This window comes from Lonchura striata, chromosome 31 (assembly GCF_050655825.1).
Source record: "Lonchura striata isolate lonStrDom1 chromosome 31, ASM5065582v1, whole genome shotgun sequence".
NCBI classification, from domain to species: domain Eukaryota; kingdom Metazoa; phylum Chordata; class Aves; order Passeriformes; family Estrildidae; genus Lonchura; species Lonchura striata.
Genome location: NC_140733.1, coordinates 5,473,615 through 5,498,442, shown reverse-complemented (window position 1 = coordinate 5,498,442; position 24,828 = coordinate 5,473,615). Strand labels below are relative to the sequence as shown.

General features: G+C 65.0%; 2 protein-coding genes across 3 annotated transcripts in view; both read right to left on the bottom strand.

Annotated features, from left to right (window-relative positions):
• The window catches only part of ATP2B3 (ATPase plasma membrane Ca2+ transporting 3), a 30,564-nt gene extending 22,394 nt beyond the window's left edge, over nt 1-8,170 (bottom strand). The window contains exons 1-8 of one of the 2 annotated variants that reach the window (XM_085563470.1): nt 8,085-8,169; nt 6,783-6,939; nt 5,578-5,775; nt 3,914-4,171; nt 2,437-2,562; nt 2,240-2,368; nt 757-798; nt 504-671 (exon numbers count right to left, since the gene is read on the bottom strand). In XM_085563470.1, the coding sequence (XP_085419596.1) occupies nt 504-671; nt 757-798; nt 2,240-2,368; nt 2,437-2,562; nt 3,914-4,171; nt 5,578-5,775; nt 6,783-6,933 (1,072 nt within the window). In that variant the 5' untranslated portion in view covers nt 6,934-6,939; nt 8,085-8,169. Of the gene's footprint in view, nt 1-503; nt 672-756; nt 799-2,239; nt 2,369-2,436; nt 2,563-3,913; nt 4,172-5,577; nt 5,776-6,782; nt 6,940-8,084 lie in introns of both variants that reach the window. The other variant, XM_085563471.1, reaches the window with a different exon arrangement.
• A 4,292-nt stretch (nt 8,171-12,462) lies between these two features.
• Nucleotides 12,463-23,857, bottom strand: LOC110481610 (red-sensitive opsin). Its single transcript, XM_077789608.2, has 6 exons — nt 23,288-23,857; nt 20,595-20,891; nt 18,024-18,192; nt 16,035-16,200; nt 14,123-14,362; nt 12,463-12,858 (listed from the first exon to the last, which is right to left on the bottom strand). The coding sequence occupies exons 1-6, from the start codon at nt 23,397-23,399 to the stop codon at nt 12,745-12,747; spliced, it is 1,098 nt and encodes a 365-aa protein (XP_077645734.1). The 5' UTR covers nt 23,400-23,857; the 3' UTR covers nt 12,463-12,744.
• Between the last annotated feature and the right edge of the window lie 971 nt (nt 23,858-24,828).

Below are 24,828 nucleotides of genomic sequence, written 5' to 3'. Positions count from 1 at the left end.
TGTCCCCACCCTCAGGACACGTCCCCAGCGCTCTGTCCCCTCACTGGGGACACCCCAGTCCGCACGGTCAGTTGGGTCACTGTGCCCTGCAGGACCAATTTGTGCTCCTTGGGGACACCTCGGGGACATGTCCCCACCCTTGGTGTTGTTCAGCCACCCCTCAGGACACGTCCCCAGTGTCCCCAACCCCCTGCCACCCCATTTGGGGACCCCGATCTGCACGGCCAGTTTGACCTGGGGCACTGATTTGTCCTTGGTGCCACCTCAGGGATGCGTCCCCAACCTGCCCACAATGTCCCCACCCCCCAGGACACGTCCCCAGTGTCCCCAACCCCCTGCCACCCCATTTGGGGACCCCGATCTGCATGGCCACTTTGACCCAGGGCACTGATTTGTCCTTGGTGCCACCTCGGGGATGTGTCCCCAACCTGCCCACAGTGTCCCCACCCCTCAGGACACGTCCCCGAGCGTCTGTCCCCTCGTTTGGGGACCCCAGCCCCCACCTGCCTTCCCGATCTGCACGGCCAGCTGGGTCAGCTTGGCCTGGAGCACGGACTTCTCCTTCTTGGGGCCACCTCGGGGCCGCGTCCCCGGCCCGTCGGCCGCGTCCCCTCCCTCGGCGCTCTTCAGCGGCTGCATCTCCATGGCCACCGCCCCGTCCTGCCGCTTGCCTGGGGACACCGGCCACGTGGCAGGGGGACCGGGGGGGACACCGGGAGGGGGGTTTGGGCTTGTCCCCACCCGACCCCAAAGCACCTTTGGGTTGTGGGGTGGCCACGGCACCGTCCTGAGGCTTCCCTGCGGGACAAAGCGGGGTGGGGACACCCCAAAATGTGACCTGGGGTGGGACAGGGAGAGCCACCGGGGTGGGGACACCCCAAAATGTGACCTGGGGGGGACAGGGAGAGCCACCGGGGTGGGGACACCACAAAATGTGAGCTGGGGTGGGACAGGGAGAGCCACCGGGGTGGGGACACCACAAAATGTGACCTGGGAGGGACAGGGAGAGAAACCAGGGTGGGGACACCACAAAATGTGACCTGGGGTGGGACAGGGAGAGCCACCGGGGTGGGGACACCCCAAAATGTGACCTGGGGTGGGACAGGGAGAGCCACTGGGGTGGGGACACCACGAAATGTGACCTGGGGTGGGACAGGGAGAGCCACCGGGGTGGGGACACCCCAAAATGTGACCTGGGAGGGACAGGGAGAGCCACCGGGGTGGGGACACCCCAAAATGTGACCTGGGGGGGACAGGGAGAGCCACCGGGGTGGGGACACCCCAAAATGTGACCTGGGGTGGGACAGGGAGAGCCACCGGGGTGGGGACACCCCAAAATGTGACCTGAGGGGGACAGGGAGAGCCACCGGGGTGGGGACACCCCAAAATGTGACCTGAGGGGGACAGGGAGAGCCACCGGGGTGGGGACACCCCAAAATGTGACCTGGGGTGGGACAGGGAGAGCCACCGGCGTGGGGACCCCCCAAAATGTGACCTGAGGTGGGACAGGGATGGGAGGGGTGGAGCACATGGGGACAGAGGGGGACAGAGGGGTCTGGAGACCTTGGGGACAGACTGGGACAGAGCCCATGGGGACAGAAGGACCTGGAGACTTCAGGGACATGGGAGGGATTTGGGGACAAGTGACAGATTGCACAGGGTCACCAACCACCCGCGGTGCCACTCATTGCCAGCTCCCCCAAGGCCACCAGCCACACACGGTGCCACCCAGTGCCAGATTCCTTAGGGACACACCAATGCCACCCGGTGCCAGCTCCCATGGGGACACACCAGTGCCACCAGTGCCAGCTCCCCTGAGGCCACCAGCCACCCGTGGTGCCACCCAGTGCCAGATTCCTTGGGGACACACCAGAGCCACCAGTCCCAGCTCCCATGGGGACACACCAATGCCACCCAGTGCCAGCTCCCCTGAGGCCACCAGCCACCCGTGGTGCCACCCAGTGCCAGATTCCTTGGGGACACACCAATGCCACCAGTCCCAGCTCCCATGGGGACAATGCCACCAGTGCCAGATTCCTTGGGGACACACCAATGCCACCAGTGCCAGCTCCCATGGGGACAATGCCACACAGTCCCAGCTCCCGTGGGGACACACCAATGCCACCAGTGCCAGCTCCCGTGGGGACACACCAATGCCACCAGTGCCAGCTCCCGTGGGGACAATGCCACCAGTGCCAGCTCCCACGGAGCCGGCGGCCACGCCCGGCTGTGGTGTCACCTTTCCTGTCCCTGCCCTCGTCCTCGTCGTCCCCCGCGGCGCCCAGCAGGGTGAAGATGATGCCGCTCTGCGAGTTGACCCCCACGGCCGTCACCACCATCTTGCCCGAGCCCTCCATGACGTGGGTGCCTGGCGGGGACACCGCGGGTCACGGCGCCGTCCCCTCGGTGTCCCCCGCGTCCCCGAGCGTCCCTCACCCGAGAGCAGCAGCGGGTCCTTGTCCGGGGACTTGCGGACGTGGTCGCTCTCCCCGGTCAGGGCGCTCTCGTCGATCTTGAGGTCGTTGCCCTGGATCAGGACCCCATCGGCCGGCAGGAGGTCACCTGGGAGGGGACAGGGCCACCACAGTGTCACCGGGGAGCTTGGGGGTGTCCCCAGACCGAGTGTCTGGGCTGTGTCACCACAGAGCCACCAGAACTTTGTGCTGTGTCCTGGTGGGACTGGAACCTCATGGTGTCCCCTGGGGTGACCACGGACCCTGTGATGTCCCCTGGGCTGTCCCCAGACCGAGTGTCTGGGCTGTGTCACCACAGTGTCACCAGAACTTCGTGCTGTGTCCTGGTGTCCCCTGGGCTGTCCCCAGACCGAGTGTCTGGGCTGTGTCACCACAGTGTCACCAGAACTTTGTGCTGTGTCCTGGTGGGACTCATGATGTCCCCTGGGATGACCATGGACCCTGTGATGTCCCCTGGGGTGTCCCCAGACCGAGTGTCTGGGCCGTGTCACCATGGTGTGACCAGGACCTTGTGGTGTGTCCTGGTGTGCCCTGATGTCCCCTGATGTCCCCTCATGTGCCCGTGGGTGCGGGGACGCAAGAGGACGTGGGGATGGGGACACGGTGGTGGCATCGGGATGGGGATGGTGACACAAGGGTGGGGACAGGACGGGGACACAGTGGTGGAGACAGAGGATGGGGACAAGGGATGGCATCGAGATGGGGACACAGGGACAGTGACACAAGGACGGGGACAGGAATGGCATCAGGATGGGGACACAGGGCTGGGGACAGTTGGGATGGTGACAGGAAATGCCATCGGGATGGGGATACAGGGCTGGGGACAGGAATGGCATCAGGATGGGGACACAGGGCTGGGGACAGTTGGGATGGTGACAGGAGATGCCATCGTGATAGGGACACAGGGCTGGGGACAGGAAGGGCAATGAGGACAGGAGATGGCATCAGGGTGGGGACACAGGGCTGGGGACACAGGGCTGGGGACACAGGGCTGGGGACAGGAGATGCCATCGTGATGGGGACACAGGGCTGGGGACACTTGGGATGACGACAGGAGACGCCATAGCGATGGGGACACAGGGCTGGGGACAGGAATGGCACCATCAGGATGGGGACACAGGGCTGGGGACAGGAGACACCATCATGATGGGGACACAGGGCTGGTGACACAGGGCTGGTGACAGGAGACGCCATCGTGATGGGGACACAGGGCTGGGGACAGGAATGGCATCAGGATGGAGACACAGGGCTGGGGACACAGGGCTGGGGACACAGTCCTGGGAACAGGAGACACCATCGTGATGGGGACACAGGGCTGGGGACAGGAATGGCATCAGGATGGGGACACAGGGCTGGTGACAGCAGACGCCCTCGTGACGGGGACACGGGACGCCCCACCTCGCGCCACTCCCCACGTGTCCCCGCGCTTGGTCGCTCACCGTACTTGACCTGCACCACGTCCCCGACCACCAGGTCGGCCACGGGCACCTGCGCCAGGCGCCCACCGCGCAGGACGGCCACGCGCTGCTCGCGCTCCAGGCGGCTCTGCAGCCCCCGGAACTGCCGCTCCTTGCTCCAGTCGTTGGACGCCGTCACCAGCACCACGCAGGCCACCGAGAGCAGGATGGCCGCGCCCTCGATCCAGCCGGCCTCCGCCTCGCCCTCGTCCTCCGCGCCCCCCGAGGCCTGCCCGCACGCTGGGGACACGGCGACACGCGCGTCACGCGTGGGGGCACGGGTGGCACGTGTGGGGACGGGGGTGGCACATGTGGAGACATGGGTGACACACGTGGGGATATGGGTGACACACGTGGGGATATGGGCGACACATGTGGGGATATGGGCGACACACGTGGGGATATGGGTGACACGTGGGGATATGGGTGACACATGTGGGGACATGGGCGACACACGTGGGGATATGGGTGACACACGTGGGGACATGGGCGACACATGTGCGGATATCGGTGATGCACGTGGGGATATCGGTGATGCACGTGGGGACATGGGCAACACACATGAGGATATCGGTGACACACATGGGGATATCGGTGACACACGTGGGGACATGGGCAACACACGTGGGGATATCGGTGACGCATGTGGGGATATGGGCAACACATGTGGGTACAAGGGGACAGAGGTGTCCCACATGGCGACACGCATGTCACATGTGGGGTCACAGGTGGTACACATGGGGACAGAGGTGGCACACATGGGGATATGGGCGACACACGTGGGGACATGGGCGACACACATGGGGATATGGGCAACACATGTGGGGACAAGGGGACAGAGATGTCACACATGGCGACATGTGTGTCACGTGTGGGGGCACAGGTGGCACATGTGGGGACAGAGGTGGCACACGTGGGGACAGAGGTGGCACATGTGGGGACATGGGCAACACACATGGGGATATCAGTGACACGCGTGGGGACAAGGGGACAGAGGTGTCACGGCGACACGCGTGTCACGTGTGGGGACACAGGTGTCACACATGGGGACATGGGGACAGAGGTGTCACACGTGGGGACAGAGGTGTCACACGTGGGGATATCAGTGACACACGTGAGGACACGGAGGGATACAGGTGACACGCGTGGGGACACCAGTGTCACGTGCAGGGACACGGCCAGGGGTGTAGGGGACGTGGGATGGGGACATGGGGACACAGGGATGGGGATTTGGGGACACAGGGACTTGGGGACACAGGGATGGAACAGGGGGACATGGGGACACAGGGATGAGGATATGGGGACACGGGGATGAAGATTTGGGGACATGGGGACACAGGGATGGCACTGGGGTGGGGACATGGGGACACAGGGATGGGGATTTGGGGACACAGGGACTTGGGGACACAGGGATGAGGATATGGGGACAAGGGGATGAGGATTTGGGGACACGGGGATGAAGATTTGGGGACATGGGGACACGGGGATAAGGACATGCGGACACGGGGACACGGGGATGGCACTGGGGTGGGGACATGGGGCGGGGACACCGAGCTGGGGACACGGGGACAGCAGACAGGGCACAGGGCTGGGGCTGGCAGCAGGATGGGGACACGGTGGCGGGGCCGTGGGGACAGCGGCGTCACCTTCATCGGCGGCGCCGGGGGGCGCGTAGAAGGACAGCCCCAGGGACACGAGCGCGGCCACCTCGAGGATGACGAGGGTGACGTCCTGCAGGGCCTCCCACACCAGCGCCGCGAAGCTCTTGGGGCGCCGCGGGGGGATCCAGTTCCGGCCGAACACCCGGCGGCGGCGCTCCAGCTCCGGGGGACCCTCGGACAGCCCTGGGGACACGGGTGTCACCCCCACCGCCACCCCGGGGACCCTCAGACAGCCCTAGGTGACACCCCTGGGGACCCTCGGAGAGCCCTGGGGACACGGGTGTCACCCCCACCGCCACCCCAGGGACCCTCGGACAGCCCTGGGTGACACCCCTGGGGAACCCTGATAGCCCTGGGGACCCTCGGACAGCCCTGGGACACGGGTGTCACCCCCACAGCCACCCTGGGGACCCTCGGACAGCCCTGGGTGACACCCCTGGGGACCCTTGGACAGCCCTGGGTGACACCCCTGGGGACCCTTGGACACCCCTGGGGACCCTTGGACAGCCCTGGGGACCCTTGGACAGCCCTGGGGACACGGGTGTCACCCCACAGCCACCCTGGGGACCCTCGGACAGCCCTGGGTGACACCCCTGGGGACCCTCGGACAGCCCTGGGGACACGGGTGTCACCCCACAGCCACCCCGGGGACCCTCGGACAGCCCTGGGACACGGGTGTCACCCCCACAGCCACCCCGGGGACCCCCTGATAGCCTTGGGGACACAGATGTCATCCCACGGCCACCCTGGGGACCCTCGGACAGCCCTGGGGACATGGATGTCACCTCCACTGCCACCCTGGGGACCCCTGGGTCAGCCACAGCCACTCTGGGTTGGGGGGGTCTGGGGGGGTCCCGCGTGGTTTTGGGGGTTCCAGATAGTTTTGGGGGTCTGGGCGTTTCTGGGGAGGTCCCGGGTGGTTTTGGGGAGGTCCCGGGTGGTTTTGGGGGTCCGGGTGTTTTTGGGAAGGTCCCGGGTGGTTTTGGGGGGTCCCAGGTGGTTTTGGGGAGGTCCTGGTGGTTTTGGGGGTCCAGGGGTTTTTGGGGAGGTCCTGGGTGGTTTTGGAGAGTTTTGAGAGTGCCGGGGTGGGGGGGTCCCAAGGCTTTCCGGGGGAATGAGGGGATCTGGGGGTGTCGGGGCGGGTTCCGCGGGGTCTCGGTGGGTTTTGGGGGGTCCCGGAGGGGCGTTACCGTCGGTGGGGGAGGTGCGCAGGCGGCGGCAGAGCCCCGGGACCCCCCCCAGGTCCCGCTGCAGCTTCAGGAGCGCCTCGGAGCCCCGGAGCTCCATCAGCGCCCGCAGCTCCGGCAGCGCCAGCCCGAAACCCCCCCCGGCGTCCCCCATGGCGGCCTGGGGACAGGGACAGCGCGGGGACACCGCTGGGGACACCGCTGGGGATAGGGACAGTGCGGGGACACCGCTGGGGACAGCGCGGGGACAGCGCTGGGGACAGGGACAGCGTGGGGACACCGCTGGGGACAGCGCGGGGACAGCGCGGGGGACAGCCTTGGGGACAGGGACAGCGCTGGGGACAGGGACAGCGTGGGGACACCGCTGGGGACACCGCTGGGGATAGGGACAGCGTGGGGACACCGCTGGGGACAGCGCGGGGACAGCCTTGGGGACAGGGACAGCGCAGGGACACCCCTGGGGACAGCGCGGGGACAGCGCTGGGGACAGGGACAGCGTGGGGACACCGCTGGGGACACCGCTGGGGACAGCGCGGGGACAGCGCTGGGGACAGGGACAGCGCTGGGGACACCCCTGGGGACAGCGCGGGGGACAGGGACAGCGCGGGGACACCGCTGGGGACACCGCTGGGGACAGGGACAGCGCGGGGACAATGCTGGGGACACCGCTGGGGACACCGCTGGGGACAGGGACAGTGCGGGGACAGCGCTGGGGACAGGGACAGAGCGGGGACACCGCTGGGGACAGCGCGGGGACACCGCTGGGGACAGGGGACAGCGCTGGGGACAGCGCGGGGACAGCGCTGGGGACAGGGACAGCGCAGGGACACCGCTGGGGACACCGCTGGGGACAGGGACAGTGCGGGGACAGCGCTGGAGACAGGGACAGAGCGGGAACACCGCTAGGGACAGGGGACAGCCTTGGGGACAGCCATGGGGACAAGGGACACCACTGGGGACATGGGGACAGCGCTCAGGCCACCGCTGGGCGTCTGGGGATGGGTCTGGGGACATGAGAGCGGCGCTGGGGACAGCGCTCAGGGTTTGGGGACACGGCTGAAGGCTTGGGGACACACCAGAGCCGGGGGACACCGAGCACAGCGTGGGGACAGCAGGAGGGACAAGAGCGGGGACAGCGATGGGGACATGGAGGGGGACAGGGATAGGGGACATCCCTGGGGACATCCCTGGAGACAGGGACAAGGGACATCCCAGGGGACATCCCTGGGGACATCCCTGGGGACAGGGACAGGGGACATCCCTGGGGACATCCCTGGGGACAGCAGCCGGGCCACCGTCCCTCACCTGTCAGCGCTGGCGGGGCCTGGGGGGGGTCTCGCCGGGGGGGGCCCGGCCGCCCCCCCTGCCCGGGCCACACCTGGGGACAGCGGGGACACCTGAGGGGACAGCGGGCACCGTCCCCATCCCCCGGGGACACCAGTGACCACCAGTGACCACCAGTAACTCCCAGTTCTCCCAGTCCCCCCCATTCTCCCAGTCCCGTCTCGCTCCGCCCAAGCCCCGCCCCCTCACGTCCATCCCACGTTTTCAGCCAATCAGCGCCTTCAGAGGGCGTGGCCAGCACCGAGGCCCCGCCCCCGGCCCTGCGGCGGCGCGCGCGGACTGCGCCAAACGGGGGGCGTGGCCTCTGGGCGGGGGCGGGACGTGCATGTCCTTATATGGGCAAAACCACGCCCACCGCGCGGGAAAATCGCCGCCCGCGCGCGGCAAACCCCGCCCACAGCGGGGAAGCCCCGCCCCCAGCGCGGCACAGCTGGGCACACGTGGGCTCCCAGTAACCCCCAGTAACCCCCAGTTTGCCCAGTGAGCCCCAGTAACCCACAGTGCCCCAGTAAATCCCAGTAACCCCCAGTTCACCCAGTGAACACCAGTAACCCACAGTGCCCCAGTAAGTCCCAGTAAGTCCCAGTAAGTCCCAGTAACTCCCAGTTCACCCAGTGAACCCCAGTAACCCCCAGTGCCCCAGTAAGTCCCAGTAAGTCCCAGTTAATTCAGTGAACCCCAGGAACCCCCAGTAACTCCCAGTTCATCCAGTGAACCCCAGTAACTCCCAGAGGCTCCAAGAACTCCCAGCTCCTGCTCACACCTGTCCCTGGCACATCTGGGCACACCTGTCCCTGATAGACCTGGTCACACCTAGGCACATCTGGGCACACCTGTCCCTGACAGACCTGGGCACAGCTGTGCACATCTGGGCACACCTGTCCCTGACAGACCTGGTCACACCTAGGCACACCTGTCCCTGACACCTGGACAACTCCAAAACACCTGGACACAGCCGGTCACCCCTGTCCCCACCACACCTGGCCACTCCTGTCTGTGACACCTGGACATCCCCGACACATCTGGACACACCTGGTCACACCTGTCCCATCACACCTGGTCACACCTGGTCACCCCTGTCCCCACCACACCTGGCCCTGGCATTTGGACATCCCTGTCACACCTGGCCACCCCTGGCCCTGGCACCTGGACATCCCTGTCACACCTGGCCACACGTGGCTGTGACACCTGGACATCCCTGTCACACCTGGCCACCCCTGACACCTGGACATCCCTGTCACACCTGGCCACCCCTGACACCTGGACATCCTTGTTACACCTGGTCACACCTGGTCACAGCTGTCACCACCACACCTGGCCACCCCTGACACCTGGACATCCTTGTCACACCTGGTCACACCTGGCCCTGGCACCTGGACATCCCTGTCCCACCTGGTCACAGCTGTCACCACCACACCTGGCCACCCCTGTGACACCTGGCTGTGACACCTGGACATCCCTGTCACACCTGGTCACAGCTGTCACCACCACACCTGGCCACCCCTGTGACACCTGGACGTCCCTGTCCCACCTGGTCACACCCGGCCACCGCCGCTGCCCGCTGTCCCCACCGCCGCTGCCCACCCCCGTCCCTGACACGCACATCCCTGTCACACCTGCTGGCAGCTGTCCCCTGGTCACGCCTGGCCACCGCTGCCCACCCCCGGCCCGCCCCCTCCCCCCCTCGGCCTCCCACCTGCCCAGGTGCCCCCCGAGCCCCTTCCCCCCTCCCCCCGCAGGCGCCCGCCCCCCCAAAATCCCCCCTTCCCCTCCCCCCGCATCCTCCCCCCTCCCCCCTCCCGCAGCCCCGCGCGCTGCCCCCTCCCCCTCCCCTCCCCCGCCCCCTCCCCCGAGCCCGGACCCCCCTCCCGGAGCCCCCCGAGCCCCCCCGGCCCCGCGGGCCCCCCCCGGTACCGGTCCCGGCCCATCGGTCCCGGCGCTGCGGCGCTGCCGGAGGCGCTGCGGGCCGGGGGCGGGGCCTGCGGGGGGCGGGGTCTTGTGGAGGCCACGCCCACTGGGTGGGAACCCCCCCCCCCATACCCACCCCCCCAACCCCCCCCTCCCTCCGATGTCGCTGGTGGAGACCACCGGGGTTGTCACCTCCCCTTTGTCACCTCCTCTTTGTCGCCTCCTGTGTGTCCCCTCCCCCGTGTCCCCTCCCCGTGTCACCCCCCGTGTCCCCCCCGTGTCACCCCCCGTGTCCCCTCCCCGTGTCACCCCCCGTGTCCCCCTTTCTGTCACCCCCCGTGTCCCCTCCCCGTGTCCCCCTTTCTGTCATCCCCGTGTCCCCTCCCTGTGTCACCCCCCTTGTCCCCCTTTCTGTCACCCCCCTTGTCCCCGTTTCTGTCACCCCCCTGTGTCCCCTCCTCGTGTCACCCCCCACCCCTTGTCTCACCTGTCCCCTCCTCGGTGTCACCTTCGTGTCCCCCCCCCCCGGATGTCACCTCGGTGTCCCCATCCCTTGGAGGGCCAGGCCACACCTGGGGGGGGGCACGGGGGACAGGGGACAGCAGGACACAGGGGACAGCAGGACACAGGGACATGGGACACAGGGGACAGGGAGGACACGGGGGACAGGGAGGACACAGGGGACAGGGGGACAGGAGGACAGGGGGACAGGGGATACAGGAGATGTGGGCTCAGGGACCCACAGGTGGCGGATGCAAGGGACAGAAGGTGTGGGGACACCAGGGACAGTGTCACCTTCGGGGACACCCCCGTGTCCCTTTCCTGTCCCTGTCCTTGTCCCTATCCCTGTTCCCATCTCTCTCCTACCCCTGTCCCCATCCTTGTCCCATCCCTGTCCATTCTTTGTCCCCATCCCTGTCCCATCCCAGTACTGTCCTTGTCTCCATCCTTGTCCCTGTCCCAACCCTATCCCATCTCATCCCTGTCCCTGTCCCTATCCCGGTCCCATCCCTGTCCCCATCCCCATCCCTGTCCCATCCCTGTCCCTGTCCCGTGTCCCCACCCCTGTCCCATCCCTGTCCCCATCTCGGTCCCTGTCCTGTGTTCCCATCCCATTCCCATCCCCATCCCTGTCCCGTGTCCCCATCATTGTCCCGTGTCCCCGTCCCTGTCCCATGTCCCCATCCCTATCCCATTCCCATTCCCATGCCCTGTCCCCATCCCTGTCCCATTCCCATCCCTGTCCCGTGTCCCCATCATTGTCCCTGTCCACATCCCTGTCCCTGTCCCATCCCTGTCCCATCCCTGTCCCGTGTCCCCATCCCTGTCCCTGTCCCATCCCTGTCCCTGTCCCATCCCCTGTCCCCATCCCCGTCCCCCCCTCCACGTGCCTTTTCCTCTGGCTCCGCCCCTTTCCCGCCCCCTCCCCGCCAATCACAGCGCGGCGCGCGCCCCTCCCGCCTTTTTTCACCAATGAGAACGCGCGGGAGGCGTGGCCAGAGGCGATGACATCACCTCCATTCAAGCGCACGCCCCTTTCGCCCCACCCCTGCTCCCGATTGGCTGCTTGGTGCAGCGATAATTGACATATGTTTTGGCCAATAGCAGAGCCGCGCGCAGCGGGAGCGCTTCCCATTGGCTGCGAGCCGGCGGGGGCGGGGCCAACGGCCGCGGTCGCTCCCCGGGGTCCGGGGAGGATTTGGGGGGACCCGGGGGGGATTTGGGGGGGCCCGGGGGGGGGTGACACCCCCAGGGGCTGATGGGAGGGTTGGGGACCCCCGGGGGGACATCCCGGGGGGTGGTGCCACCCCCAAAGGTGATGGGACATTGGGGACACCCCAGGAGGGGACACCGGGGACCCCCAGAACCATGGGGACATTGGGGGCACCCCAGGAGGGAACACCGGGGACCCCCAGAACCATGGGGACATTGGGTACACCCCAGGAGGGGACACCGGGGACCCCCAGAACCATGGGGACATTGGGGGCACCCCAGGAGGGGACACCGGGGACCCCCAGAACCATGGGGACATTGGGGGCACCCCAGGAGGGGACACCGGGGACCCCCAGAACCATGGGGACAATGGGAATCCATTGAGGGGGACACTGAGGAGCCCCTTGGGTGACACTGGGGACCCCCCAGAGTGATGGGGACACAAAGGAGGGGACACAAGGGACCCCCAGAGCGATTTGGGGTATTGGGGACCCCCTGACTGGGACACTGGGGACACCCCTGGGTGACGCCACCTCCCCAGGGCCATTGGAACATGGGACACTCTCCTAAGGAGGGGAGGCTGGGGACCCCCAGCACTCTGGGGACATTGGGGACATCAAGGAGGAGACCCCCAGAGCCATTGGGGACATTGGGGACACCAAGGAGGGGACCCCAAGAGCCACTGGGGACATTGGGGACACCAAGGGAGGGACCCCAGAGCCATTGGGGACATTGGGGACACCAAGGAGGGGACACTGAGGACCCCAGAGCCATTGGGGACATTGGGGACACCAAGGAGGGGACCCCAAGAGCCACTGGGGACATTGGGGACACCAAGGGAGGGACCCCAGAGCCATTGGGGACATTGGGGACACCAAGGAGGGGACACTGAGGACCCCAGAGCCATTGGGGACACTGGGGCCAGCACGGGGAGGTGACACGGGTGGCACAGCGGTCCAGGGGGTACAAAGCTTTATTGGGGAGGGGGCGGCGGGGGTCCCTAGGCGGGGGACACGGAGGAGTTGGACACCGAGGACACCTCGGTGCGCGAGGTGGACACCTCGGAGCCATCGTCCACCTTCTTGCCGAAGAGCTGCAGGATGCAGTTCCGGAACTGAGGGGACACAGGGGGGACAGACAGGGGACACAGGGGGGACAGACAGGTGACACGGGAGACAGCGGGGACACAGGGGGGACAGACAGGGGACACGGGGCAGACATGGGGACACAGGAGACACAGGGGGACACAGGGGACAGGGGGGACAGACAGGGGACACGGGGCAGACATGGGGACACAGGAGACACAGGGGGACACAGGGGACAGGGCGGACAAACAGGGGGCACAGGGAACAGGGGGGACATGGGGACACACAGAGGACACGGGGGGACACAGGGGACAGGGGGGACACACAGGGGACATGGGGGGGACATGGGGGACATGGGGACACACAGAGGACACAGGGGACAGGGGGGACACACAGGGGACATGGGGGGACATGGGGACACACAGAGGACACAAGGGACAGGGCGGACATGGGACGGGGGGACGTGGGGACACATGGGGGAGAGGGGGACACAGGGGGACAGTGGGGACACACGGGGACAGTGGAGATAGAAGGGGACACAGGGGGGACAGGGGGACACGGGACAGGACGACATGAGGACACAGAGGGGACACAGGGGACAGAGGGACATGGGGACAGTGGAGATAGAAGGGGACATGGGGACACACAGGGGACAGTAGGGACAGACAGGGGACAGGGGGAACAAGGGGGACATGGAGATGTAAGTGATGGGGTTGTAGATGGTGGCTCTATCCCATATCCTATATCCCACACCTCATACCCCATATCCTGGCTGTGTCCCCATGCCCATAGGTGTGCCCAGGTGTGCCCAGGTGTGCCCAGGTGCCCCTGGGCGCCCCGCTCACCTGTCTGTTCATGAAGACGTAGATGATGGGGTTGTAGATGGTGGCTCTATCCCATATCCCACACCCCATACCCCATACCCCCATGCCCATAGGTGTGCCCAGGTGTCCCCAGGTGCCCCCGGGCGCCCCACTCACCTGTCTTTTCATGAAGACGTAGATGATGGGGCTGTAGATGGTGGCTCTATCCCATACCCCATACCCCATATCCCATACCCCACATCCCATATCCCATACCCCCATGCCCATAGGTGTGCCCAGGTGTGCCCAGGTGCCCCAGGTGCCCCGCTCACCTGTCTGTTCATGAAGACGTAGATGATGGGGTTGTAGATGGTGGCTCTATCCCATATCCCATATCCCATATCCCACACCCCGTACCCCATATCCTCATGCTCATAGGTGTGCCCAGGTGTGCCCAGGTGTGCCCAGGTGCCCCAGGCGCCCTGCTCACCTGTCTGTTCATGAAGACGTAGATGATGGGGTTGTAGATGGTGGCGCTCTTGGCGAAGAAGGCGGGCAGCGCGGCCGTGAGCGGGTGGAAGGCGTAGCCGGGGTTGGCGGCGGCGAAGCAGGCGAAGATGGTGTAGGGCCCCCAGCAGAAGCAGTAGGCCAGGATCATCACCACCACCATGCGCGACACCTCCTTCTCCGCCTTCTGCGTCGACTCCGACTCCTTCTGCTGGGCCGCCACCTGCGCGGGGAGATTTGGGGGGTTAGGGGGGTCTTGGGGGGTCCTGAGGGGGTTTGGGGGCTGTAATGGGGTTTAAAGTGGGTGTTAGGGGGCTTAGAGGGGTACAAAGGGTGACTCCTTCTGCTGGGGTGCCACCTGCGGGGGGAGATTTGGGGGGTTAGGGGGGTCTTGGGGGGTCCTGAGGGGGTTTGGGGGGGTGTAATGGGGTTTAAAGTGGGTGTTAGGGGGCTTAGAGGGGTATAAAAGGTGACTCCTTCTGCTGGGCCGCCACCTGGGGGGGAGATTTGGGGGTTAGGGGGGTCTTGGGGGGGTCCTGAGGGGGTTTGGGGGCTGTAATGGGGTTTAAAATGGGTGTTAGGGGGCTTAGAGGGGTACAAAGGGTGACTCCTTCTGCTGGGGTGCCACCTGGGGGGGAGATTTGGGGGGTTAGGGGGGTCTTGGGGGTTCCTGAGGGGGTTTGGGGGGTGTAATGGGGTTTAAAGTGGGTGTTAGGGGGCTTAGAGGGGTACAAAGGGTGACTCCTTCTGCTGGGGTGCCACCTGCGGGGGGAGATTTGGGGGGTTAGGGGGATCCTGGGGGGTGTTGGGGGGGTTTGGGGCAGGTTAATAGGGTTTAAAGAGGGTGTTGGGGGGGTTAAAGGGGTATAAAAGGTGACTCCTTCTGCTAGGGTGCCGCCTGGGGGGGAGATTGGGGGTTTAGGGGGGTCCTGGGGGGGTTTGGTGGGGAGATTGGGGGGTTTGGGGGGGTTTATGGGGGTCTTGGGGGGTGTTATGGGGTTTGCAGGGGTATTTGGGGTGACTTCTGCTGGGCCGCCACCTGTGGTGGGAGATTTGGGGGGTTAGGGGGGTCCTGGGGGGTTTGGGGTGGGAGATTTGGGGGGTTTAGGGGTCCTGGGGGGTTTGGGGTGGGAGATTTGGGGGGTTAGGGGGGTCCTGGGGGGTTTGGGGTGGGAGATTTGGGGGGTTTAGGGGTCCTGGGGGGTTTGGGGTGGGAGATTTGGGGGGTTAGGGGGGTCCTGGGGGGTTTGGGGTGGGAGATTTGGGGGGTTTAGGGGTCCTGGGGGGTTTGGGGTGGGAGATTTGGGGGTTTAGGGGGGTCCTGGGGGGTTTGGGGTGGGAGATTTGGGGGGGTTAGGGGGGTCCTGGGGGGTTTGGGGTGGGAGATTTGGGGGTTTAGGGGGGTCCTGGGGGGTGTTGGGTGGGAGATTTGGGGGGTTTAGGGGGGTCCTGTGGGGGAGATTTGGGGGTTTAGGGGGGTCCTGGGGGGTTTGGGGTGGGAGATTTGGGGGGTTTGGGGGAGATGTTATGGGGTTTGCAGGGTCTATAGGGGATATTTGGGGTGACTCTTTCTGCTGGCCGCCACCTGGGGGGGAGATCGGGGGGTCCTGGGGGGTCCTGGGGGGTCCTGGAGGGTTTGGGGGGTCCTGGGGATGTCTGGGTGTGTGGGGAGGAGGTTTTGGGGGGGCATCTGCATCCAGTGTGGATTTTTAGGGTCAGGATTTTTCCCCGGGTTTTTTTCAATTCGGGATTTTTTTTCCCCGGGGTTTTTTCAGTTCAGAATTTTTCCCCGGGTTTTTTTTTCAGTCCGGGATTTTTCCCCCGGGTTTTTTTCAGTCAGGGATTTTTCCCCGGGGGTTTTTTGGGGTCGGGATTTTTTTGGGGTGTCTCCTCACCGCACGGATGGCCAACCAGACTTGCAGGTAGCAGAAGATGATGACGGCCAGCGGGAAGAAGCAGCAGGTGACCATCAGCACCACCATGTAGGACTGCACCCCCGGGTCCGTGCTGCCGCTGAACACGTCGGGCCCGCACGAGGTCTTCAGCCCGTGGGGCCAGTACCTGCCCGGGGGGACACCGGGGGGCAGGGGTGACAAAAAGGGACCCCCCAAATTCCTCGGGAAGGATCCGGGTCTGGGGGACCCCTGGAAACCTCGGGGGGTCACCCCCAGACCAAGACTGGGCAGACCTGGAGAACCCCCATGGGTCCAGACCCTGCCCGGGGGGATATCGGGGGGCAGGGGTGACAAAAAGGGACCCCCCAAATTCCTCGGGAAGGATCCGGGTCTGGGGGACCCCTGGGAACCTCGGGGGGTCACCCCCAGACCCACCCAGGGAACCCCCATGGGTCCAGACCCTGCCCAGGGGGATATCGGGGGGCAGGGGTGACAAAAAGGGACCCCCCAGATTCCTTGGGAAGGATCCGGGTCTGGGGGACCCCTGGGAACCTCGGGGGTCACCCCCAGACCCACCTTGGGGAGACCTGGGGCACCCCAATGGGTCCAGACCCTGCCCAGGGGGATATCGGGGGGCAGGGGTGACAAAAAGGGAACCCCCAAATTCCTTGGGAAGGATCCGGGTCTGGGGGACCCCTGGGAACCTCGGGGGGTCACCCCCAGACCCACCCAGGGAACCCCCATGGGTCCAGACCCTGCCCAGGGGGATATCGGGGGGCAGGGGTGACAAAAAGGGAACCCCCAAATTCCTTGGGAAGGATCCGGGTCTGGGAGACCCCTGGGAACCTCGGGGGGTCACCCCCAGACCCATCTCAGGTAGCCCTGCGGACATCTGGACAGCCTCGTGGGGTTGGTACCTGCCCAGGGGGACATCGGGGTGCACGGGTGACAAAAAGGGACCCCCCAAATTCCTTGGGAAGGATCCGGGTCTGGGGGACCCTTGGGAACCTCGGGGGGTCACCCCCAGACCCAGAATAGGGAGACCTGGGGGCACCCCCATGGGAACCCCCAGTACCTGCCCAGGGAGACATCGGGGGTCAGGGGTGACCCCCAAATTCCTCGGGGAGGATCCGGGTCTGGGGGACCCCTGGGAACCTCGGGGGGTCACCCCCAGGCCCACATCAGGGAGATCTGAACACCCCCATGGCGCCAGACCCTACCCAGGGGGACATCGGGGTGGCACAGGTGGCAAAAGGGACCCCCCAAATTCCTCGGGGAGGATCCGGGTCTGGGGGACCCCTGGGAACTGCAGGTCACCCCCAGACCCACCTTGGACATCCTCAGGGGACCCCTGGGACAGCCTCGGGGACCCCCCTGGAGCCACCTGGGTCACCCCCGTGGGGTCAGGGTGACATCGGGGGGGTCAGGGGTGACAAAAGGGACCCCCCAAATTCCTCGGGAAGGTTCCAGGTTCAGGGGACCCCAAGGGGTCTCGGGGTCCTGACAACTCTGGGGACACTCGTGTGACCTCTGTGAGCCCCTGGGGACACTCGTGTCACCTCTGTGACACCCCTAGACCCCTCCCCGGGCCCTGGGGACCCCTCCCCACCTGCTCCAGCCCAAAATGGGGGCGCGGTCCAGCGGTGGGACCACGAGAAGAGGACCCCGGCCCAGACCCCTCCCCACACCTTGGGGACACTCGTGTCACCTCTGTGATCCCCTGGGGACACTCGTGTCACCTCTGTGATCCCCTGGGGACACTCGTGTCACCCCCGGCCCCCTCCCCAGGACATGGGGACCCCTCCCCACCTGCTCCAGCCCAAAATGGGGGCGCGGTCCAGCGGTGGGACCACGAGAAGAGGACCCCGGCCCAGACCCCTCCCCACACCTTGGGGACACTCGTGTCACCTCTGTGATCCCCTGGGGACACTCGTGTCACCTCTGTGACACCCCTAGACCCCTCCCCGGGCCCTGGGGACCCCTCCCCACCTGCTCCAGCCGAAGATGGGGGGCGCGGTCCAGGCGCAGGACCAGATCCAGGAGAAGAGGACCCCGGCCACCGCCAGCTTCCCGTCGAACTTGATGTTCCCGAAGGGTTTGCACACCACGAACCAGCGCTCCCAGGAGATGATGGCCAGGGACCAGAGCGCCGTGATGCCTGCAGGGGGGTTTGGGGTGGTTATGGGGCTGCCCCATAGCGCCCGGACCCACAGAACCCCACAGAACACGGCCCTGTAGAGCCCAAACCCCACAGAACCCCATAGACAACCCCGTAGACAACCCCATAACCTCCAGTCCTGGCTGTGGGGAGGAACTGGAGGCCAGGAACTGCAGCGTTGGGATTCCTGCAGGGGTTTGGGGTGGTTATGGGGCTGCCCCATAGCGCCCAGACCCACAGAGAGTCCCTGACCCACATCTCTGACCCACATCCCAGCCCCATATCCCTGATCCACATCCCTGCCCTATATCCATGACCCTCATCTCTGACCCACATCTCTGACCCATAGCACTGCCCCATATCCGTGACCCATATCCCTGCCCCATATCCGTGACCCATATCCGTGACCCATATCCGTGACCCATATCCATGGTCCATATCCGTGACCCATACCTGTGACCCATATCCCTGCCCCATATCCATGATCCATATCCCTGCCCCATATCCGTGACCCATGGCACTACTGCCCCATATCCATGATCCATATCCCTGCCCCATATCCCTGCCCCATATCCGTGACCCATATCTCTGCCCCATATCCGTGACCCATATCCATGATCCATATCCCTGCCCCATATCTGTGACCCATAGCACTGCCCCATATCCGTGACCCATATCCATGGTCCATATCCCTGCCCCATATCCGTGACCCACATCCGTGACCCATACCTGTGACCCATATCCCTGCCCCATATCCATGATCCATATCCCTGCCCCACATCCGTGACCCTCATCCATGACCCACATCTCTGACCCACACCCCTGACCCTGACCCCAGCCCCATATCCATGACCCACAATCCTGACCCACATCCGTGACCCTGACCCGCATCTCTGACCCTCACCCCAGCCCCATATCCGTGACCCTCATCCGTGACCCACAATCCTGACCCACATCCGTGACCCTCCCATATCTCTGTCCCCAAACTGACCAATACACACATGGACCGTGTCCCCACACCCCACCCCACACCGACTGACCACACGCCGTACCCCACATCCCGTACCCCACACTGACTGACCATGGGCACTGACCACACCCCGTACCCCACACCGACTGACCACACCCTGTACCCCACATCCCGTACCCCACACCGACTGACCACGGGCACTGACCACACCCCGTACCCCACACCGACTGACCACGGGCACTGACCACACCCTGTACCCCATGTCCCCACACCAACTGACCAAACCCTGTACTCCACAGCAAGTGACCACAGGCACTGACCACACCCCGTACCCCACACCAACTGCCCACACCCCATACCCCACACCGACTGACCAAACCCTGTACCCCACACCGACTGACCACGGGCATTGACCACACCCTGCACCCCATGTCCCCATGCTGACTGACCACAGGCCCTGCCCACACCCTGTACCCCACACCAACTGACCGTGGGCACTGCCCACACCAATTGACCCTATGTCCCTACACCAGCTGACCATACCCCGTACCCCACACCGACTGACCACGGGCACTGCCCACACCCTGTACCCCATGACCCCATGCTGACTGACCACACGCACTGACCACACCCTGCACCCCACACCGACTGACCACGGGCACTGCCCACACCCTGCACCCCATGTCCCCACACCAACTGACCACAGGCACTGACCACACACCGTACCTCACACCAACTGCCTACACCCCATACCAACTGACCACGGGCACTGACCACACCCTGCACCCCATGTCCCCATGCTGACTGACCACAGGCACTGACCACACCCTGCACCCCACACCGACTGACCACACCCCGTACCCCACACCGACTGACCACGGGCCCTGACCACACCCCGTATCCCTGCCCCAAACTGACCACAGGCCCTGCCCACACCCTGTACCCCACATCAACTGACCGTGGGCACTGCCCACACCAATTGACCCTATGTCCCTACACCAGCTGACCACACCCCATACCCCACACCGACTGACCACAGGCACTGACCACACCCTGTACCCCATACCCCACACCGACTGACCACGGGCACTGACCACACCCTGTACCCCACACCGACTGACCACAGGCACTGACCACACCCTGCACCCCACACCGACTGACCACGGGCACTGCCCACACCCTGCACCCCATGTCCCCACACCGACTGACCACAGGCACTGACCACACCCCGTACCTCACACCAACTGCCCACACCCTGTACCCCACACCGACTGACCACACCCTGTACCCCATGTCCCCACACCCTGTACCCCACACCCTGCACCCCACACCGACTGACCACGGGCACTGATCACACCCTGCACCCCATGTCCCCACACCGACTGACCACGGGCACTGCCCACACCCCGCCCGTGTCCCCGCCCCGACTGACCGCAGGCGCTGACGGTGTAGCCCTCGATGACGCACATGGGGTGGCCGAGGATGAAGTAGCCGAAGATCTGGTTGACCACGCTGATGGTGCTGGCGATGACCGTCTCGCCCAGGTCGGCCACGGCCAGGTTGACCAGGATCCAGTTCAGGGGGTGCCGCAGCTTCTTGAACTTGGCCGTGGCCACCAGCACCAGCCCGTTGGTGAACACCGAGGCCACCACCACGAAGATCATCCACAGCGACGTCAGGTTGTACACCCAGCGCGGCGCGATGTGGTAGTTGGGGCCCTCGAAGGGACCTGGGGGACAGCGTGGGGTCAGCGGTGGTGGCCGTGAGTGACCCTCGTGTCACCTCGTGTCACCTGGCATCCGCTGGGTGTGGTGGCAGTGTGGCGGAGGCTGGTGTTGACCTCAAAATTCCCTCAGAATCTCCCTCAAAACGATCCCCTGGTGTCCCTTGGTGTCCCCTCATGTCCCTCTGTGTCCCCTCGTGTCCCCCCACGTCCCACCACATCTTCACTGCGTCACTGCCATCGGTACGGGTTGGCAAACATTGATCATTGACCCCAAAACTCTTCAAAACTCCTCAAAATCTCCCTCAAAACGATCCCCTGGTGTCCCTTTGTGTCCCCTCATGTCCCTTTGTGTCTCCTCATGTGTCCCCTCATGTCCCCCCATGTCCCACCACATCTTCACTGCCATCGATACAGCTTGGCATGCATTGACTGTTGACCCAAAAAACTCCCCCAAAACCCTCCCAAAATTCTCCCGCTGTGTCCCCTCATGTCCCTTTGTGCCTTTTGGTCACCCCTGATGTCCCTTCCTGCCCCTTTTGTCCCCCCATGTCCCTCCACATCCCTTCACATCTTCACTGCGCGTTGTTGCCGTGGATGTCCATCAACCCCAAAACCCCCAAAACTCCCCCAAACTCCCTATCCCCATGTCCCCCCATGTCTCCCCGAGTCCCCCAGTGTCCCCTGATGTGCCTCAGTGTCCCCCATGTCTCTCTGTGTCCCTGATGTCCCCAACATCTTCACCGTGTACATCTCTACTGTTGGCATACCTTCACCACCAACCCCAAAACCACCCCAAAACTCCCCCAGACCCCTTCCCCAGTGTCTCTGCGTGTCCCTCCGGTGTCCCCCAGTGTCCCCTGATGTCCCTCAGTGTCCCCCATGTCTCTCTGTGCCGCTGATGTCCCCAACATCTTCACCACGTGTGTCTCTACCATTGGCGTACCTTCACCACCAACCCCAAAACCGCCCCAAAACCACCCAAAACCACCCCAAAACCACCCCAAAACTCCCCCAGGCCCCCTCCCCTGGTGTCCTCGTGTGTCCCCCAGTGTCCCCTGATGTCCTTCATTCCTGTGTCCCCTGTCTCCTGTCTCCTGTCCCCAACATCTTCACCACACGTGTCTCTACCATTGGTGTACCTTCACCGCCAACCCCAAAACCGCCCCAAACCACCCCAAAACCGCCCCAAAACTCCCCCAGGCCCCCTCCCCCGGTGTCCTCGTGTGTCCCCCAGTGTCCCCTGATGTCCCTCAGTGTCCCCCATGTCTCTCTGTGTCCCTGAAGTCCCCAACATCTTCACCGTGCACATCTCTACTGTTGGCACACCTTCACCGCCAACCCCAAAACTGCCCCAAAACCACCCCAAACCACCCCAAAACACCCCAAAACCACCCCAAAACTCCCCCAGACCCCTTCCCCAGTGTCTCTGCGTGTCCCTCCGGTGTCCTCCAGTGTCCCCTGATGTCCCTCAGTGTCCCTCATTCCTGTCTGTGTCCCCTGATGTCCCCAACATCTTCACCGTGCACATCTCTACCATTGGCGTACCTTCACCGCCAACACCAAAACCTCCCCAAAACCGCCCCAAAACACCCCAAAACTGCCCCAAAACTCCCCCAAACTCCCTCCCCCATGCCCCCTCGGTGTCCCCCAGTGTCCCCTGATGTCCCTCAGTGTCCCCCATGTCTCTCTGTGCCGCTGATGTCCCCAACATCTTCACCACGCGTGTCTCTACCGTTGGCGTACCTTCACCGCCAACCCCAAAACCACCCCAAAACCACCCCAAACCACCCCAAAACCGCCCCAAAACTCCCCCAGGCCCCTTCCCCCATGTCCCCTGGTGTCCCCCAGTGTCCCCTGATGTCCCTCATGCCTGTCTGTCCCTGATGTCCCCAACATCTTCACCGTGCACATCTCTACCGTTGGCGTACCTTCACCGCCAACTCCAAAACACCCCAAACAACCCCAAAACTCCCCCAGACCCCTTCCCCAGTGTCTCTGCGTGTCCCTCCGGTGTCCCTCCGGTGTCCCCTGATGTCCCTCAGTGTCCCTCATTCCTGTCTGTCCCTGATGTCCCCAACATCTTCACCGTGCACATCTCTACCGTTGGCGTACCTTCACCGCCAACTCCAAAACACCTCAAAACAACCCCAAAACTCCCCCAGACCCCTTCCCCAGTGTCTCTGCGTGTCCCTCCGGTGTCCCCCAGTGTCCCCTGATGTCCCTCAGTGTCCCTCATTCCTGTCTGTGTCCCCTGATGTCCCCAACATCTTCACCGTGCACATCTCTACCGTTGGCGTACCTTCACCGCCAACCCCAAAACCGCCCCAAACAACCCCAAAACCGCCCCAAAACTCCCCCAGGCCCCCTCCCGCGGTGTCGCCGCGTGTCCCCGCGCTCACCGCGCGTGTTGTTGCTGTTGGTGTAGGTGAAGATGCTGTCGCGCGTGGTGTCGTCGTCGTCGTGACGCCGGCGCGCGGCGAAAACCGCCCCGTCCCAAACGCCCGTCGCCATCGCGTCCCCAAGTGCCACCAGCGCCACTGCCCCGGCCACCCGCGCCCCCCTGCTCTTATACCGCCCCCCGCCCCCGGATTAGCCCGGAACACACGCCCCCCCCCCAAAAATCCCGTCCCTGAGCCCTTAATTGGGGCGGCGCGGATCGGGGGGGACGCCCCGGGCTCACCTGAGCAGCCGGGGTGAGCTGATGGGATTGACGCCAGCGCTAATCCCCCGCTGCTTCCTGGCCTCTGCCCCCCCTCTTTGGGGGTCCCAACTGACACCCCCCGGGACCCCCCAGATCACAACGGGACCCCCGGGATCGAAATCGGCACCCCCGAAAACCCCCGGGACCCCCAAAAGTCGGAGTTCGTCACAGACAGCCCCGAAGTTCCCTGGATGATTTCTACCTCCCCCCCCCCCAAAATCCAAATTGGCCCCCACGGGACCCCCAGAGACCCCCGGGATGGAAATCGGGACCCCCAGAGACCCCCGGGATGGAAATCGGGACCCCCAGAGACCCCCGGAATGGAAATCGGGACCTCCAGAGACCCCCGGGTTGGAAATCGGGACCCCCAGAGACCCCCGGGTTGGAAATCGGGACCCCCAGAGACCCCCGGGATGGAAATCGGGACCCCCAGAGACCCCCGGGACCCCCGGGATGGAAATTGGGACCCCCAGAGACCCCCCGGAATGGAAATCGGGACCCCCAGAGACCCCCGGGATGGAAATCGGGACCCCCAGAGACCCCCGGGACCCCCGGGATGGAAATCGGGACCCCCAGAGACCCCCGGGATGGAAATCGGGACCCCCAGAGACCCCCCGGAATGGAAATCGGGACCCCCAGAGCCCCCCGGGATGGAAATCGGGACCCCCCAGAGACCCCCGGAATGGAAATCGGGACCCCCAGAGACCCCCGGGACCCCCGGGATGGAATTCGGGACCCCCAGAGACCCCCGGGACGGAAATCGGGACCCCCGGGATGGAAATCGGGACCCCCAGAGACCCCCGGGTTGGAAATCGGGACCCCCAGAGACCCCCGGGACCCCCGGGATGGAAATCGGGACCCCCAGAGACCCCCCGGGACGGAAATCGGGACCCCCAGAGACCCCCCGGGACGGAAATCGGGACCCCCAGAGACTCCCGGGATGGAAATCGGGACCCCCAGAGACCCCCGGGATGGAAATCGGGACCCCCGGGATGGAAATCGGGACCCCCAGAGACCCCCGGGATGGAAATCGGGACTCCCGGGACCCCCGGGTTGGAAATCGGGACCCCCCAGAGACCCCCGGGACCCCCCAAACCCCAGCACCAATTCCCAGTTCCTGACTGGGCCCCCCAGGATCCAAATTGGCTTCCCCGGGACCCCCAAGTGTGGGGCTGAGCCCCCCAGGACCAGCGCTGCCCCCCCCGGGATGTGACACAGCCCCACATTGGGGTCCTGCCC

Bases quoted from the DNA above. Each gene is read 5' to 3' on its own strand.
- LOC110481610 (XM_077789608.2), bottom strand. From the start codon at position 23,399: ATGGCGACGGGCGTTTGGGACGGGGCGGTTTTCGCCGCGCGCCGGCGT. The intron at 18,193-20,594 runs GTCAGTCGGGGC...ACCCCCCTGCAG, and splicing joins CTACACCGTCAGCGCCTGCG to GCATCACGGCGCTCTGGTCC. The intron at 12,859-14,122 runs GTGAGCAGGGCG...GTGTCCCCTCAG, and splicing joins ACGTCTTCATGAACAGACAG to TTCCGGAACTGCATCCTGCA.